We start from the raw sequence: 15,688 nt of genomic DNA on the forward strand, positions 1-15,688 counted from the left end.
AAATCAAGATAAAATTAGAGGGTGGAGGTCGTGTCGGGTTGCCAAGGCCTCAACCCTAACCCAACCCGAAATTAAACCAGGTTGGCTTTTCCCAACCCTACCCAACCTGAGGAAATGCCAACCCAACCAGAGCCAAAATCGGGTTGAACCCGATTTGTACCCTCATAATGGACAATGGGTGACCATAAGTTAGGCCCATTGTCATTAGGCCCATCATGATCGGATGATCATAGCCCTTGATAAAAAAAAGACATCACTACCTGTTAGGATTGCAGGAAATTACTAGAAAAGTTTGGCAAGGAAAAATATAAAATATTTCTAAGATTTCCTACATTTTTTACACGTGAAAAATAATATAAATTGAACCAACCCTACTGAGAGACCTTCAATTTATGATCCTACCCCTCTACAATAACCACAATAATATCATTTCCCCCTAAATTGGGTAAAGGAAAATTTTCCTAAGAAAATTTTTTCCGATCCTTTGCCATGCTATGGCCCACCCAAATCTACGGTCTCGATCATACCGATGTTTTCCACGTCGAGAAAAACCTAATTCGCCATCTTAAGAAGACCTACACACTCACAGTCTACACCACTTTTTTCAAGCTTTCGCTTCGCGCTTACAAAAAAATTTCTGTGGAAAATCACAGCCTTTGAAAGTAGGGAAAATTTTCTTCAAGATTTCAAGAAATAAGAATGAACGAAATCGAAGAATCTCCACTCAATCACATCTCTGGTCAGTAAAACCTCCATTTCTACTCCAAAAAATCATCTTTCTCTTTCAATAAAATAGATTTTATACCTTTACAATCTGTAAAAAATTATAAATTGTCTCTTATCTCCTTTTAATCCATTGATTTCATGCTCTATCTCACTCTTTATTTCTACCTCAAACATCAATGAGACCATTTGATCGATCAGAAATTAAATCAGAATTCTAGGGTTTAAATCAGAATTCTAGGGTTTTGCTCTAAAATGCTACGTGTGATTTTTTTTATCTTTCCTCAATATAGAGGGAAATAGTATGGTTTGTTATCATCTTAAATTGAGGGTCCCTCTAAATAAAAATTGAATTAGGGTTATTTTTTCTTTTCAAACTTTTTGAGAAAATTCTTGCAATCCAAACAGGGCCTAAGTGATTTTCTGGCAGTTAAATGTTTAGAAGTTTACGCCTTTGATTGTCAAAATGTAGAGAATCAGTTGAGAATGTTTATGTGTTACCTGCCCAAAAAATGTTTGTGCATTTAGCATTGAACAACTGTAGGACTAATTCAGACTTTGCCTCAAAATGGAGCCAAATTGCTGAGAAAAAGGGGATAATCTGAGCTTATAGAACTGTGCATTGAGCTAAAGTGAGGAACATTTAAGCTTTTGTGTAAAGAAGTCTACCTCACAAGTATTACAGACTATATTATTTATTTATTGTCTAATTTTTCCCTAATTATTACTGGAAATTTTTATTGTAAAACCTGAAGATGGTTGTTTATACATTTTCTTTATCAAAAAATTCTCATGGTATTAATAGATTTTTATTTCCCAAATTTGAAGATATATGAGAAAGAATGGTGATTATGTGCAATAGAGATTGAGTGATATTAGGGGTGGATCACCCTTATAAAATATGTCTTTGTTTTAGTGCCCCATCTTCAACATTAAACGATTGCGTAAGTTTCAGAGTAGCATTTTGTGGAATGATAAAGAGGATAGTAGGAAATCCCACTTGATCCGTTGGGAGGAGGGTTGTCACTTGTCGACCCAAGGTGTAAGGCAGGATCGGCGTTAGAAAGCTTATGTCTGTTTTTGTTTTTGAAAGATAAATATTTTATTAATCATGGGCGTTAAAGAGCCGACCGCGGAGATCGGAGCTATAGAACAAAGAAAACATAAACATTATGTACAAGATATATAGAGGAGGGAGGAAATTGAATATCTCCAAGCTTTCTCAGTTGACTCCGCTCCTGGCTAGGCGATCTGCCTTGCTATTAGAAAGCTTATGTCTGTTAATAATGCTTTACTTGGTATGGCTAGGGAGGTTTGGGGAGGATACTAATCTGCTGCAGAGGTCGGTAATTGAAGCAAAGTATGGGTCCTTTTGGAACACCTCTAACCAATTCCAAAATGGTATTTATCTTAGAGTAAGGTGTGGAAGAAGAGTTAGATTGTGGATGGACCAGAGGTGTGGGTCGAGTGCTCTATTTGATGATATCCTAGATCTTGTCTGAATTGCGGCCTATCGGAATGCTTTTGTTAGTGATTGCGGCAATAGACATGATGGAAAGGTGGATTGGAAAATTCAGTTTCACAGGAATTTTTTTGATAGAGAGATTGGCAGAGTTATGGTTTTATTGAACAAACTTAGTTCGGCTTACATTAAGAATTATGGTAATGAATAGAAGAATCTAGATTTGGGGATCGGATGGGAAATTAAAAAATTCTTGACTCAATCCTTCTACCAACTCCTTGTCCCTTTTGCTCCTTACTCTCTTGTTAGAAAATCTTGGAAAGCCCATGCACCTCACAGGTTTGTCCATTTTACTGGGCCATCTTCATAGTTGGAACCGTCTAATTGTTAACCATTGTGCATTATGTGTGTCAGGGAAGGAGTTGGTGGACCATATCTTCATTCACGGTTCTGTCGATAGAGAGGTCTGGTATTTTTACTGAACCTCCTTGGGATTGCTTGAATTTTTCCGTGTCATGTTGCTCAGTGGTCTTTTGCCCCTTGGCCAACTAGGAGGCACATTGTTGGGGGTTGGCGATTGTTGCATCTATTTGGGTCCTTTTGAAGGAAAGAAATAATAGTCTCCGAGAGTCTTTTGAAAAAGATGTGCGTGATCCAAGAATATATCCTTCTTCACACTATTGCCCAGTGGGCGGAAGTTCCTTCCTGAGGTCTTTTGAAAAAGGTGTGCATTATGTGTGGCAAATGGAGAGCTGGCAATTTTTTTTTCTTTTTGAATGGTAAAGATTTCCTTAAAAGAAAGGGGACCGAGATGGTCAATTCAAAGCAAGAATATGGAGCACAGATGGAGGAAACATAAAAAGGAACCCCTAAAAATGGGAAAATACAAACATTGACGAGGGAGAAATTCATAAAGATCCAAGTCCTCTTTTGATACCCCTTCCCTTGCCAACCTGTCGGCTACATCATTAACTGACCTCCTCACATGATAGAAAGAAGGGGGAGATTCATCCACCCTGTCTTAAATTTCCTCAAAGAATTTAGCAAACCTCCATGGAAAAGGGTGGGCACCACTAAGCCATCTAATAACATTAAGAGATCCCACTCCCACTATCACTTTTTCCAAAGTCTCATTGTGAAGGAGTTTAATTCCTTGATAGGGAGCACATACTTCAGCTTCACTGGAGTCCACTATCCCAGCCAGTCCCTAGGAAGGTCCCGGATTTCCTATACTGGACCCATCAAAATTCAACTTAAAGAAACCTGGATCGGGATGTTTCCAATCCTGCACTATCTTGGGGATTGATTATGAACTATTGCAAATTTCCTTCCACCCGTACCACAGGTCATGGGCAGACACAAACCTAAAACACGGAATAGACGTTGCCCACGTGATATTGAAGGCAATAACATTATTAGCGAGAAAAGAGGCGCGCAGAGGGGGGGGGGGGGGGGGTCCTTCCCAAGTGTCCTTTAAATACCCGGTTATTTCTCTCTTTCCACAGCATCCAAATCAAAGCAAGAAGGGATAAGTTCCTCATAATCTTCCCCTTCTTTTTTACGGAACTGATGACCAACTTTCCAATAAGTCAACAAGGGATGTCGGGAATACCCATGCAATCTCAAATCTGCCCAAAATACGACTCCATAACTCTCTGGCCGCTCCATACCTCTCTAGCAACTTTATGATAAATAAAGATATGATCCAATGACTCCCCCACCTCGATACAAAGGACTCAATGACCAATAATAAGCATCTCCCGCCCACGTAGGAAATCCACCATCTGAATTTTTCCAAGGTAGGCAGCCCAACCAAATACACAAACCCTTGGACGGCAATGGATCGTCCAAACTTTGGCCACTCTAGAAGGCCCATGATCAAGTACTAGGTGGAGGTAGAATGATTTGACAGTGAAAACACCCGCGGAGTTCCAAATCCAAACTCTTTTATCCAACCTAACGATTTAATGTAAAATTCTTCCAACGCTCCCAAAAACCTACCCACCATATCAAGCTCCCAACCAAAGAAATTTCTTCTAAAAGAAGGCACCGAACCAACTTGCTATCTCTTCAAACGAAGCAATCTACGAGAAGAGCCTCTTTGGAGGAAGCCATGGCAAACAACTCAGGGAATGATTCTTTTAAGGGGAGTGGCGTGGACCAAATATCAAGCCAAAAACTAATTCGGTCCCCTGAGGTAGCCCTAAATTGAGTCCCTTCTAGAAATTTGTGCTTAACACGCAAAATATCACACCACATTGTTAGCCCCTGATGTCTAAACTGATTCGGTCGCCTGGGGAGTTGCCGATTGGTGCAACTATTTGCCAATCATATTCAGCTTAATAGAGTAAATGTGGATTAAGCCTGCCCTAGGTGTTCCCTTACGCCTCTTGGATTCTTTAAGCTGAACTTTGATGGGTCCAGTTTAGGAAATCCATGTCTAGATCATATTGGGGGTTGGCTGCGTGATGCGGAGAATGAACTCAGTTTGGCCTTTTCTCGCCCGATTGGGATTCAAGACTCCAAAACAAAAGAAGTTCAAGCTCTCCTTATTGGAGTTCTCAGTTTTGACCAAGATCTTTTTGACGCCCTTATAGTGGAAGGCGATTCTCTCAATGTTATTTGGTGGATATGAGGGAAGGGGCCAGTTATCTGTGTCACTTTATAAGCGCAATTGAGGAAGTGAAGGATAGAGTAGAGGGTCATTCGATGGTCTTTCAGAAAATGTGGCGATCGGCAAATTCCGAGATGGATGAATCTCGCCCGCTCTGGGCCTATCCAGTTGGAGCTTGTGACCTTTGATCCCTCCCCCATTTCGGTCGCCTTTTTCTTTTTTCTTTTTTGCTAATAAAAGTTCCCATTCAAAAAAGAAGAAGAAGAAGAAGAATGTTGATGATCTTCTCGAGGGTGAAACTAACTATCTTTTACGAAGAATCTTCATATTTTTGTCATTTGGATGATAGGTTTGGAAAGTCAAGACCACTACTGCAAAGGAACAAAATCTTTTTTCAGCCGAGCCTTTCAAAACCCCTAATGGCAAAGGGAGAAAATCCTTTTTTAGATTGAAGCTAGTTATCATTATTATTTTGTTTCCTTTTACTAACATTAAAATGCTATTGCTGCAAATATTGATATTCAAGAAGGGGAAGATGAATAGCATGGTATTACTGGTTGGCTTTGTGTTTATGTGCAGTTTTTCATTTGTGATTTGTATATGATTCTCAGCCACCTCAGCTATGTATGCATTGCGATATGCTCGGCCAATTCTATTTCCGGCAAACTTGTCATGGAACACTTTTACCCAGTAGAACCATGTTCGCAACAAATTTCACATGCATGAAAAAGAAAATCACACACATAAAACATATTGAGATCACGAGAAGAGGTTTTATTAATTTTGGTAGGGATCGTACAATTCTGGCTCTATCCGCCGTTAATTACATTTCTTGAAGAAAGAAAACACTTTTGATTATCCATCAAGAAGTTGCCTATCTAAATACAACTTTTGATTATCATCCCAAAAGAGAAGCTTTATGGAAACTCTCGGGGGTCATTTGGATACGCGGATTTTAAAATCCAGGTTTTCGTTTGAAAACAGTGTAAAGAGGGTTCATGATCAGGCTGTTGCATGCTGTCCTGACAGTGTTTCTTGGATTTTAAGTAAGAAATCCAGGTTTTAGAAATCTCTCCCACATTCTGAGATTTCTAAAACCTGGAAATATGGGACGATATGCTGGTCTCTTGCTGTCGGAAAGAAGGGCGAGAAATCAGAAAATGACGATGACGGCTGGTCTCTTTCTTCTCTCGTCTCCCATCTAAAATTTTGAAGAAATCAAGGATTCTAAAATCCGCGTATCCAAATGGCCCCTTGGTGAATGCAAGTTTCCTTTAGTCGTGGAGAGAGAGTGAATTTGACTCTCTAATGATTTTTGTTTCTGTGTTATTTTCGACTCTTTTGTAAAATATTCTCCTAGAAGAGAGAAACCTTTGAGTCATCTCAAATGATTTTATTTAGACTCTTTTGTAAGAGAGTTCTCCGAAAGAAGAACTCTGTTGAGTCATTTCATCTTCCCCCGGATCCTGGCAGAGAAATGTCTTCTTTTCATCTTTAGCCTTCTGGAAGAGACTTAAAATGTTTTCTTTATCATCTTTCTCCCGGATCCCGGAAGAGAAAGGTCTTCTTTCTTTTGAGTCTCCTGAAAGAGACTCAAAAGTACTTCTCTCCTTTTTTGATGAAGTCTGAAAAAATGGAAAGAGACTTGTTAGTTCTGGAAATATTTACCTTTCATTTCTTTCTTTCCTTGCTTCTTTTGCTCTTCCTTTGCGTAACCTTTTTCTTCTCTCCCCGATCGGATCCCCCAAAAGATCCCTTTTCCCAAAAAGATCTTTGCTCTATTTAAAGAGCTCTTTTGAAGTAGTTGGCAAGTGCAACCTTATCCCTCACTTTCGCTTCACGATCTAAAGTTTCCCTCCTTTGAGCCGTTGTGGGTGCCGCCTCATCCCTTATTTAGGATTCCATGATCACAACTTCCCCTTTTGTGGGGAGTTACGTAACTTCCCTTTTTGAAACGTGGGTGACTTGTTTCCTCTTTTGCGAGAATTAATCTGTTCCCTTAAATTTAGGTTTTCTTTTCCCTTAGTCATGGGATCTTTTTTGTTTTCTTTTTTATGAAAATACTTTAACTTCATGTTTATCCACTTTATTTTTGGGAATAAGTGAATAACATGACGTGTAACCACCTTTTTTATCTCTTATTTTCTAAGGGATTTTACCTTTATTTCTTTTTTGTAAAATTTCAAGTTCAACAAACCATGAATGACTAACTTTTCAATTTTTATCAACATCAATGTTAACATTTATATTCCTATTAGATTGATTCTCTTTGAAGAGCTCCCAAATGACCTGCTTTCTCAAGTTTTTTTTATCAAATATCACTAGTATGGGGATAATCGCGATGACAATTCTCTAAGTTGATCTGATCCTAGACAACTAAAACTAATTCTTTGGAAATGAGGATTGCTCCATTTCATGAGCATGGTTTTCATGGAATTAAATTCCCAAGTGATGAATTCTCAAAAACTCTAAAATTCTCTCTCAAAGAGCATGGAATCTTAACTACATATTAGAGCCAATATGACAACCTAATAATTTTCTCCGCCTCCTCTGATGTGATCCAATGGCCCCATGATTAGATTTATTTGTTAATGTTAGATGGATGTCTTGTTTAGTGTTTAATTAGAATTTAGTTTAGTATTTTATTTGCATTTTCTCCGCCTGTGTTTTTCACAGCTTGTCCCAAGCCAGGAAAAGGAGGGTTGGCGTCAGGTTGGCAGCTGGCTGTAAACTTTGCCACTCTTCTATGAAAAAAATATATTTTATTTTCATTTTATTAACCTAGATGTAGAGGATGTCCACATCAACCTATGACCCACTTTACCTGCCTATTACCCATGGCTCACTACCCTAGATCGAAGCCGAAATCCACTTAAATTCTCGTAAATGCAATTCACTTGAAACCTTAAAATGTTATTGGTTGCTCCCATAGCCCACCATTTAAGCCCGTTAAAAGAATTTCCACATCCTTTTATCCTATTGGCCAAAACCCTATGGCTCACTACTTAGTCTAAAGTCTAATTTTTGGAGATCGAAAAAGATATGCCTCTCTCTCTCTCTCTCTCTCTCTCTCTCTCTCTCTCTCTCTCTCTCCAAGTCTGGTTAGAACACCTCCCCCCCCCGCCACCAATCTCTTCTCTCCTCTCGCTTGCTTTCTCTTTCGTCTTTCTTTTGTCATCTCTTTCTTTCTATTCCCTGTTTCTCTTGTCTCCCTCAACTTTCTATCCCTTCCCACCTCATGACTTGGTGAAGGGTAGGCTGTCTTTTCCGTTCATCTTTTTATCCCTTCTCTCCTTCCCTACTTCATCTCTGTCTAGTTCCTCCCCTTGTTTCCCCCTATATTCTCCTTCATTCTCTCTTGTGGCTGAGATCAGCCCTCTTGCTTCTCTACTCTAACTATCTCTCTCTTCTCTTCCCAGATACGGATCCCACATTTATTTTCGTTATAGCCTACCCATATTTCCACTTTGAATCTTTGCCCTACCAATCATTCACATCTTAGCCCCTATATTATACCCTGAGCCTCTCAACCATTCTTATTTCAATGTCCTGCTAGATTTCCTTTGGGCCATAGTTAGGTACGCTTTTTTGTAGATTTGATTATTTGATAGACTTATCTTGAGATCTGACTTTGTTGTTTGATTAGCTTATTTCCCTTATTTGGAACTTGGATGAGTTGAATTCTATTGATGAAATATTTTAAAAGCTATCTTTATATTTATTTTGTTTTAGAGATGCACAATACTACTAAATTGAACAAGAAACCATTTTTAACCTCCTGAGTTCCTAGAAAATAACCCGCAAAGTGCAAACCCTAGATTTGCATCATCCTCTCTCTTCTTTCCTTAGAGTGCAAGCTATCTCTCTCCGCTTCTTTGTTTTCCTGAACAATCAGATTTTATTGAAAGGAGAAAAGGAAATTCAAGGGCTGTAAAACCTAGCAAAACCACAAAAGGCAAACACACTGCAAGATGGGCATCTCTTCCCTCAAGTGTTGCAACAACAGTCCTAGGGATTTTATTCCAAATTTCTTGATACCTAGATGATAATCTGTTTGGGTTATCTTATACTCTTCTCTGTTAATCCTTTGAACTCTTCGGTCTAGGCTTTTTAGTTGCCACCGAAGAACACTTCCCAGAGAACTGATGTAGATCGGGCCAACACTTGGTGTGGCGTGAACATGGTTCAATGGTCAAGATTTGGTTAGACCTGGATTAAAAGAAAAAAAAGAGGCTATGTGTGGCTTGTTAGTGGTGCAAGTGTGCGTAGTTGTGTATTTACAAGTGTAAGTGTGTGAGTGGGCCATAATTTTAAGTGTGTGGAACACCAATGTGTGGGCCACTTAAAGGGCTGAAATTTCTATAAATAGGGGGCTTGGGTAGAGTTTTAGAGGTTTTTGAAAATGTAATTTTTGGAGATTTTGGAGTTTGTAGGGGGCTTGGAAGTGTTCCAAGAGAGGAGATAGAGGTTTCATCCGTTAGAGATTTGCACCGTGATGGATTGATGTGCATTTCCTCTTTGGATTGTCGGTTCGTCTTGTTGAGTGCAAGATCCGGCACCTTTTTCTTCTTTTTTTTAAAGATCCGCCTTCAAGGTGAGTAAATCTTGTCGAGCGCAAGATCACTTGAAGAGTTGTAACTTTCCATTTTTCTATTGAAAATTCTTTCCATTTTCCATCCATTATCTTCTTCGACTAGTATGGATTTCCATTTGAATCGTTAATATTTGCTCATGGATATCGTTTTTCCATTCGTAGTTTGTTGAGAAATAAAACCCTAGATTAGATTTTGAAACCAATCCCTAAATTCTTGCAAAATCAGTCCCTTTTTCATTGTAATCTTGCACCCTTCACCCATTCTGAAGAACTCATAAACCCTTTCACAGCCGCTCTACGTCAAGAAAACTTACCCCTGAAGGTCTTGAAACTTGTCTTCATTGGCCGTGAACATAATTGAGCAACGAATCACATTCCGACAGCAGCGGAATGACCATGATTGCTAGAATTCTACCATTCAAAAAAAATATTGCTAGAGTTCTCATTTGAAGATAAAATCGAATGACCATGATATAAACCAGAAGATAATTAAGTTAGGTAGATGAATCCAGGTCAGATTGGGTGAAGTATTTGTAATACTCTGGAACTCTGTTCCAAAATTTTAATTTATTTTTATATTTTTAGGAAAAAATGGTTCAATCTCAAACTGTAACAAAAAATGTTCTGAGGCTACTTATTGGATTTGATGGGCAGTTCCATTACGTGAATATGATGACAATGCATTGCATCACTTATTACTTAGGCTAGGGGTGTCTATTTGTTATTGTAATCTGGTTTTTGTTATAATAATGCTTTTATTCGTTTGTTTTGTACCATATGAGTTTTCTTGTAATATACATTGTCTCTTCTTCTGGGAGTAAGATTCTTCTTTACTTTAGAATTTAAATCTTACTGGTACGTGTGAAGGTGTAGTGACTGAATCTGCTGGAGTTTTCTTGGAATCTTGAACTATGCTTGTTTAACCTTAATTATTGTTTCCAAATGTTCGTTTAATTTGGTTTGGCTAGCTTATAACTTTATTAAGGCCCTGTTCATTTTGGATTTTGCGAACAGATTTTGAGTCCAATACTGATTCTTTGACTCAAAATTAAGGGTGATGATAAATTCGCACCCGCTATGGGATAATTCACACCCCTGTAAAGTGAATTGATGTCGCACACTTTAACGCTTTGTAACTTTAAAGGGGTGCGAATTATCCATCAGAGAGTCTGAATTTATCATCGCCCAAAATTAAACGCAATTTTGAGTCTAATAATCAGTTTTGGACTCAAAATCCAAAACGAACAGGGCCTAAGGAACTTATATATTTTCGCTTTGAATTGAACTGTATATGGAGTTATTTTGTAGGAATGGGAAGTGAAGAGTTAGCGATTCAATCAGTCGGAGCTAGCCCGAAGAAGTCAGTATCCTGGACAGTAACTATGGATCATTACCTTACTACAGCACTAGTAGAGCAAGCACATTTAGGAAGGAAGGTTGAAAATGGATTCACAAAAGTTGCATGGGCAATCGTGGAAAAAAAGTTGAATGCAAGATTTGGAACTCACATTACAAAGGATAATTGCAAGCATAGACTGAAAACTTGGAAAAAGCACTACTTTACCTTGAAATCTCTACTCGACCAAAGTGGTTTTAGATGGGATGATGCTTCCTCTATGGTGATCGCCGACGACAGCGTATGGGATGACTATCTCAAGGTATACTTCTTTTTCAATAAAGAGGAAGTCTAAACTGAAGGGCGCCCCCATTGGTTCGAAGTTCCCAAAGTTCATTTAATGCCTTTGACTTTTACATTTTTGGTGCTATTATAATTGCACTTTGGCAACTTTGAACCAATGGGGGCGCCCTTTCATCTTATTTATGCAAGGACACCCTTCAGTTTAGACTTCCTCTTCAATAAAACCTTGTAGTACTTATTATAGTTTACACAATATGATTGGATTTACACATTATTTTCTTCATAGACACACCCTGATGCAAAACCCCTCAGAAAGAAGCCTCTACCCAACTACCACGAGTTATCTATCATCCTTGGTAAGGATCAAGTTAACGGAAGTCAATCCAGGAAGGGTTTTGAAGATAACATTGACAATAAAACTCTAGCATTGGAGAATGGTGCACACATTATCGCCCAACATATGGATGTAGACACTGAAAATCGGATGGATGATGCTCATGAGTGGTCTTCAGATGCGGGCTTGGAAGGGTCCTCTCGACAAAGTGAGCCCCCATCTATGGCATCAGCTGGGTCCAAACAATCAAAGAAACGAAAGCAAATCACTAACATCAATATTACATTGGCGGAGATGGTGAAAGCAATTAGATCATTAACTGATGGGACCCAAGAAACTGCAAAGCGGCTCGAAAAGGAGAAGAAAATGAAGAGTTTGTACGAGGAGATTCAGAAGATTCCGGACATTGACAACCGTCTCTTGTTTAAAGCCGTTGATTATTTGACCTCAGATGAAAACAAAGCGATCATATTCTTAATGCTTGATGAGGATCTAAGGCATGAGTGGCTGTTGTTTCATCTTCCTGATTGAAGGATGTGAAATTGTCGACGTTTGAATGATCATGTCCTTGTTTACATGGGCTTTTTGTGTGTTTACATTTGGATCTTATGTTGGACACGTCTAGTTTTGAGTCGAAATGGAATTTAATTTATGGGCTATTTTATATGTTGTTTATATAGTTTTCTTATGGTATCTGCACATATTTGCCCGTATTTTTTTTTTTAAATACAGGGCGTCCCACATCGTTGGATGATGCAAACCATCTTAATTATTCGGCTCCAGATTAAATATGGAGTGCCCAGAAGATCTTCCTTATAGAAGGATCCTAACCCTCCAATCTGTTTACGGATGGCACATTACAGAAACCTCTTCAGATAGGAGGGTTAAGATTGGAGATGATTTCTTGTGCACAGTCTGTTCAAAAGGGACCCAACACGTGGGGACGAGACATCCCACCATTAAAACATTGCTACAGAAACTCGTTAAGACTCCATGAAGGTTGTGTTAAAGACCGCAACTAAAACTAACAGACGGTGATACTAGGAACAAAAGATCTACAACACAGTAAGAAGATCTGGTTGCAATTACAAAAGAGAGAAACTGTATGGTAGCCGACCGTGTGGAAACAAGGGTGAGGGGTTTTCTCTCTCCGACATTTACGTGTAAAGGTCGGCCACCATATAAAATCTCAAAGAGAGAAACTACTAAAACCACAGTATAATTCTACCACCCCAAATACATATATTGATCCTCAACAATCCCTTCCCAGTTCACCGGAGACTTCTAGCAGGTGTCTCTCTCCTTGTTTGGTTCCAGCTGAACGACCTGTAACTTCCTTTTGTCCACACCATCTTTGGCTAACTTATGCGCTTCATGTTGTTGTCTCAGCTGCTACAGAATTGGGCCAGCAATTACAACGAAATGTCATCTTTCCCAGTACATTTGCATGGTCACAAGAAGAATAGCAATATCTTCCCCTTCTCCTCCTTCTTTGGCCAGTTTATTGTCCTCTTCACTAGTTGATCGACACGTGTGATGAAACATCGGTGATACTGTTGCTACTGGATCCCTTATTTCCACAATGATGCACTTTAACATCCATGGGCATGCCTCTTTGTTGCTCGCCCAGATATGTCATTCATTGAGTCCCCTTGAACAATCAGCTTGCCCAATCCATGTGCTATAAACTACCTCAACTCCTTATAGCGAGGCTTGTGCTTCCGCTTCATTGGCATCATGAATTCTTGTCGGTCCTGCAATGATGCCCGCTAACATCCTGGCTGAACAGGGATCACATTCTCAAAGATCGATGCATGCGAAAACCAACGGCTTAAAGACATCTTAAAGGACATCTTTTTATCATGATCGTACCAGGTTGGGTCCCACCTAGTCCCATACCTAAGCAGCTCCCCACTCAAGATCGTAACATTCCACCACGCTTCCATATCCGTTGTCCATGGTGGCTCACTTTGTGACAGCTTTTACTGTGATCTTTTTTTCCCGGTTAGCCTTTTAATTTCCATAGGTCGCCTCTTTTGCGGCAGCCCACCATATGGCAATTTCACTCTAATGGCTTTCCTTGTGGTTTTTTTACGAGGTAGCCCTTTCGAGGTAGTCCTCTCCTCTCTACAAGTCGCTCCTTCTGTAACTCGTACATAGGACGTGGTGGTTGCTTTAATACCAAATGTTACGTATCTAACTAATACGCCAAAAGCTCCAGAGATGATGGAATCCGTTAGGATAGGCCCTTTAAACCTGCCCCATACCAAATTGGGTCCCACCTAGTACCATACCTAAGCATGCCCCCACTTAGGACCTAGCACTACACTTCCTTTTCTTTTTCCTCTTATGATGTCTAAAACAAGATGTGAGGTACTTTCTCTCTCTAATATGACAACTAGGGTTTCTCACATGCAAAAACAAGAACTTTAAAAATGTTACACTCCATTTTACTATGTAGAGACAGCCAAAAATAGTTCAATCCTAAACTAATATGCAGTTCACTTTTAACCACCCTAAGGGCATGTTTGGCAACCATGAAATAATATTACTTACGAATATAAGCTGCGCAAATTATGGGAGAAGAGCGGAGAGGGAAAGACTCAGGGGGTGGGAGAATGAAAATCCCATAAAAACAGGGAGGAAACACCCAATTTGGGGAGACCTCATTACTTTAAAACGTAGATGCGGGTCAAAACATAGCCAAAGCAAATCCGAGTCTACAATGACGCTGAGGGACTATGGGTAGCCTAATTTTTTTCACTGTTTTAAGGATATTTTTCATGCTTTCTCCACTCATGCACTCTCAAATCTTTCTTCCTCCTCGGCCCATCTCTTACACACTTGGGTCTACAACTATTCCATACAACTACTCCATGGAATAATTTTTCGTTGTTTCCAAACATGCCGTAAAAAGCAATGAATTGTCAAAAGCTATTCTTATATCTTATACTCTCAATTTAAATTAGGGGTGTCAATGGATCCAGAGAGTCCCATGGACAAAGTTAAATGGGCAGGACCTAGACACGCTACTTGGATCCATGGACATATTTCGGATCCCGATCATAGGATCCGAAAAATTACCGATCAGATTTGGACAACTAATAAAAGCCAGTAGGACAGTCTTCAATACAATATTATTATATTATTTTATGAAAATTTCCTTCAATTTTTATAACAATATGCTATGCCATTGCTAATTTTTACAAAAATCCACTTATCCAAACAGCCCCTAAGTATTATTTTAAGGGTATTTTAGTAAAAATAAGCCATATTTTTTCAAGTGATTTCTATTTATATTTTCATTATATTGTCATTCATTAGTCTCAAGTCACTTAGCTCTTCTTTTCCTTCTTTAACCATTCGTTGTTTCTGATTTCTCGCCTTTGTTTCCATCGAGCTAGAAAGTAGGAGATTGACGGGTGTTTCCAAGTTTTAGAAATCTCAAGTGGAGGAGGGATTTCTAAAACCTGGATTTCTAACTTCAAATCCAGGATAATGGACTGTAAAATCCATAATTTTACTCCGCTTTCAAACCAGAACCTGGATTCTATAATCCACGTATCCAAATAGCCTTAAGTCTTTGATATGCTGTGTCATCGCTGCTCCAACTCGCGCTCCCCCTCTTTGGAAAATTTTGAAAACTCTGTACAGCATAAGTAGGACCTACTAAGACACTCCGATGGGTGATCCGATTTGAAATGGATCATGACCAAAGACATGGGAAGTAGGACCCGAATAACACTCCGAATCGGATTCGACCAATAAGGGATTTGAATGGATCCTGACTGAGACATATGTGAGTTCGTTCCGAAGTGGATCCGTTGTAGATCGGAGGGTTAGAGTCATCCTATAGAGATGATTTTTGGGCCACAACCTATTTAGATCATGGCCCATCAAATGGACGGTTTGGATCCCAATGGTGTCAGCCTGACAGTACTTTTTGAAAAATACAGGAGTACAAGGGCATACACCATATAAAATCTCTAATTTAAATGAGCCTACATTTCAACCAAAAAGGCCAGGGATGGTGTTTTCATTTGTTGGTGAAATTGCCAATGACGGACACTCTTTTGAAAGGTTATACTGAGGGGTCGAAAACAGGTTATCAAGTCTGAAAAGGGGTTATCAAGTACATAAATAGTGAGCACCTATCAAGACTAAAAAGGGGCAATCAAGTACGTAAACAAGGAGACTTGATATCGCCTTGTCAGACTCAATAACCCTGTTGAGAACTTGATATCCCTGGGCGATATTTGATAACCCTATTTAGTTTAGAGTTGTTGAATCATATTTAGACATGTTAACCAGTTGATAACCCC

At 39.2% G+C, this 15,688-nt stretch overlaps 1 protein-coding gene across 1 annotated transcript; it reads left to right on the forward strand.

Moving 5' to 3' along the window:
* The first annotated feature begins 583 nt into the window (after positions 1–583).
* Positions 584–12,032, forward strand: LOC143854955 (uncharacterized protein At2g29880-like). Its single transcript, XM_077365102.1, has 3 exons — positions 584–739; positions 10,702–11,051; positions 11,319–12,032. The coding sequence occupies exons 1-3, from the start codon at positions 700–702 to the stop codon at positions 11,895–11,897; spliced, it is 969 nt and encodes a 322-aa protein (XP_077221217.1). The 5' UTR covers positions 584–699; the 3' UTR covers positions 11,898–12,032.
* Positions 12,033–15,688: the final 3,656 nt, after the last annotated feature.

The sequence above is a fragment of the Tasmannia lanceolata genome, unplaced genomic scaffold (genome assembly GCF_043159265.1).
Source record: "Tasmannia lanceolata isolate RefF3 unplaced genomic scaffold, GAP_Taslan_0.1 ptg000020l, whole genome shotgun sequence".
In the NCBI taxonomy this organism is placed as follows: domain Eukaryota; kingdom Viridiplantae; phylum Streptophyta; class Magnoliopsida; order Canellales; family Winteraceae; genus Tasmannia; species Tasmannia lanceolata.

Excerpts from the sequence above, each read along its gene's own strand:
- LOC143854955 (XM_077365102.1), top strand. The coding sequence starts at position 700 with ATGAACGAAATCGAAGAATCTCCACTCAATCACATCTCTG. Across the intron at positions 740-10,701 it reads TCCACTCAATCACATCTCTG|GAATGGGAAGTGAAGAGTTA; the intron begins GTCAGTAAAACC and ends GTTATTTTGTAG. Across the intron at positions 11,052-11,318 it reads TATGGGATGACTATCTCAAG|ACACACCCTGATGCAAAACC; the intron begins GTATACTTCTTT and ends TTTTCTTCATAG.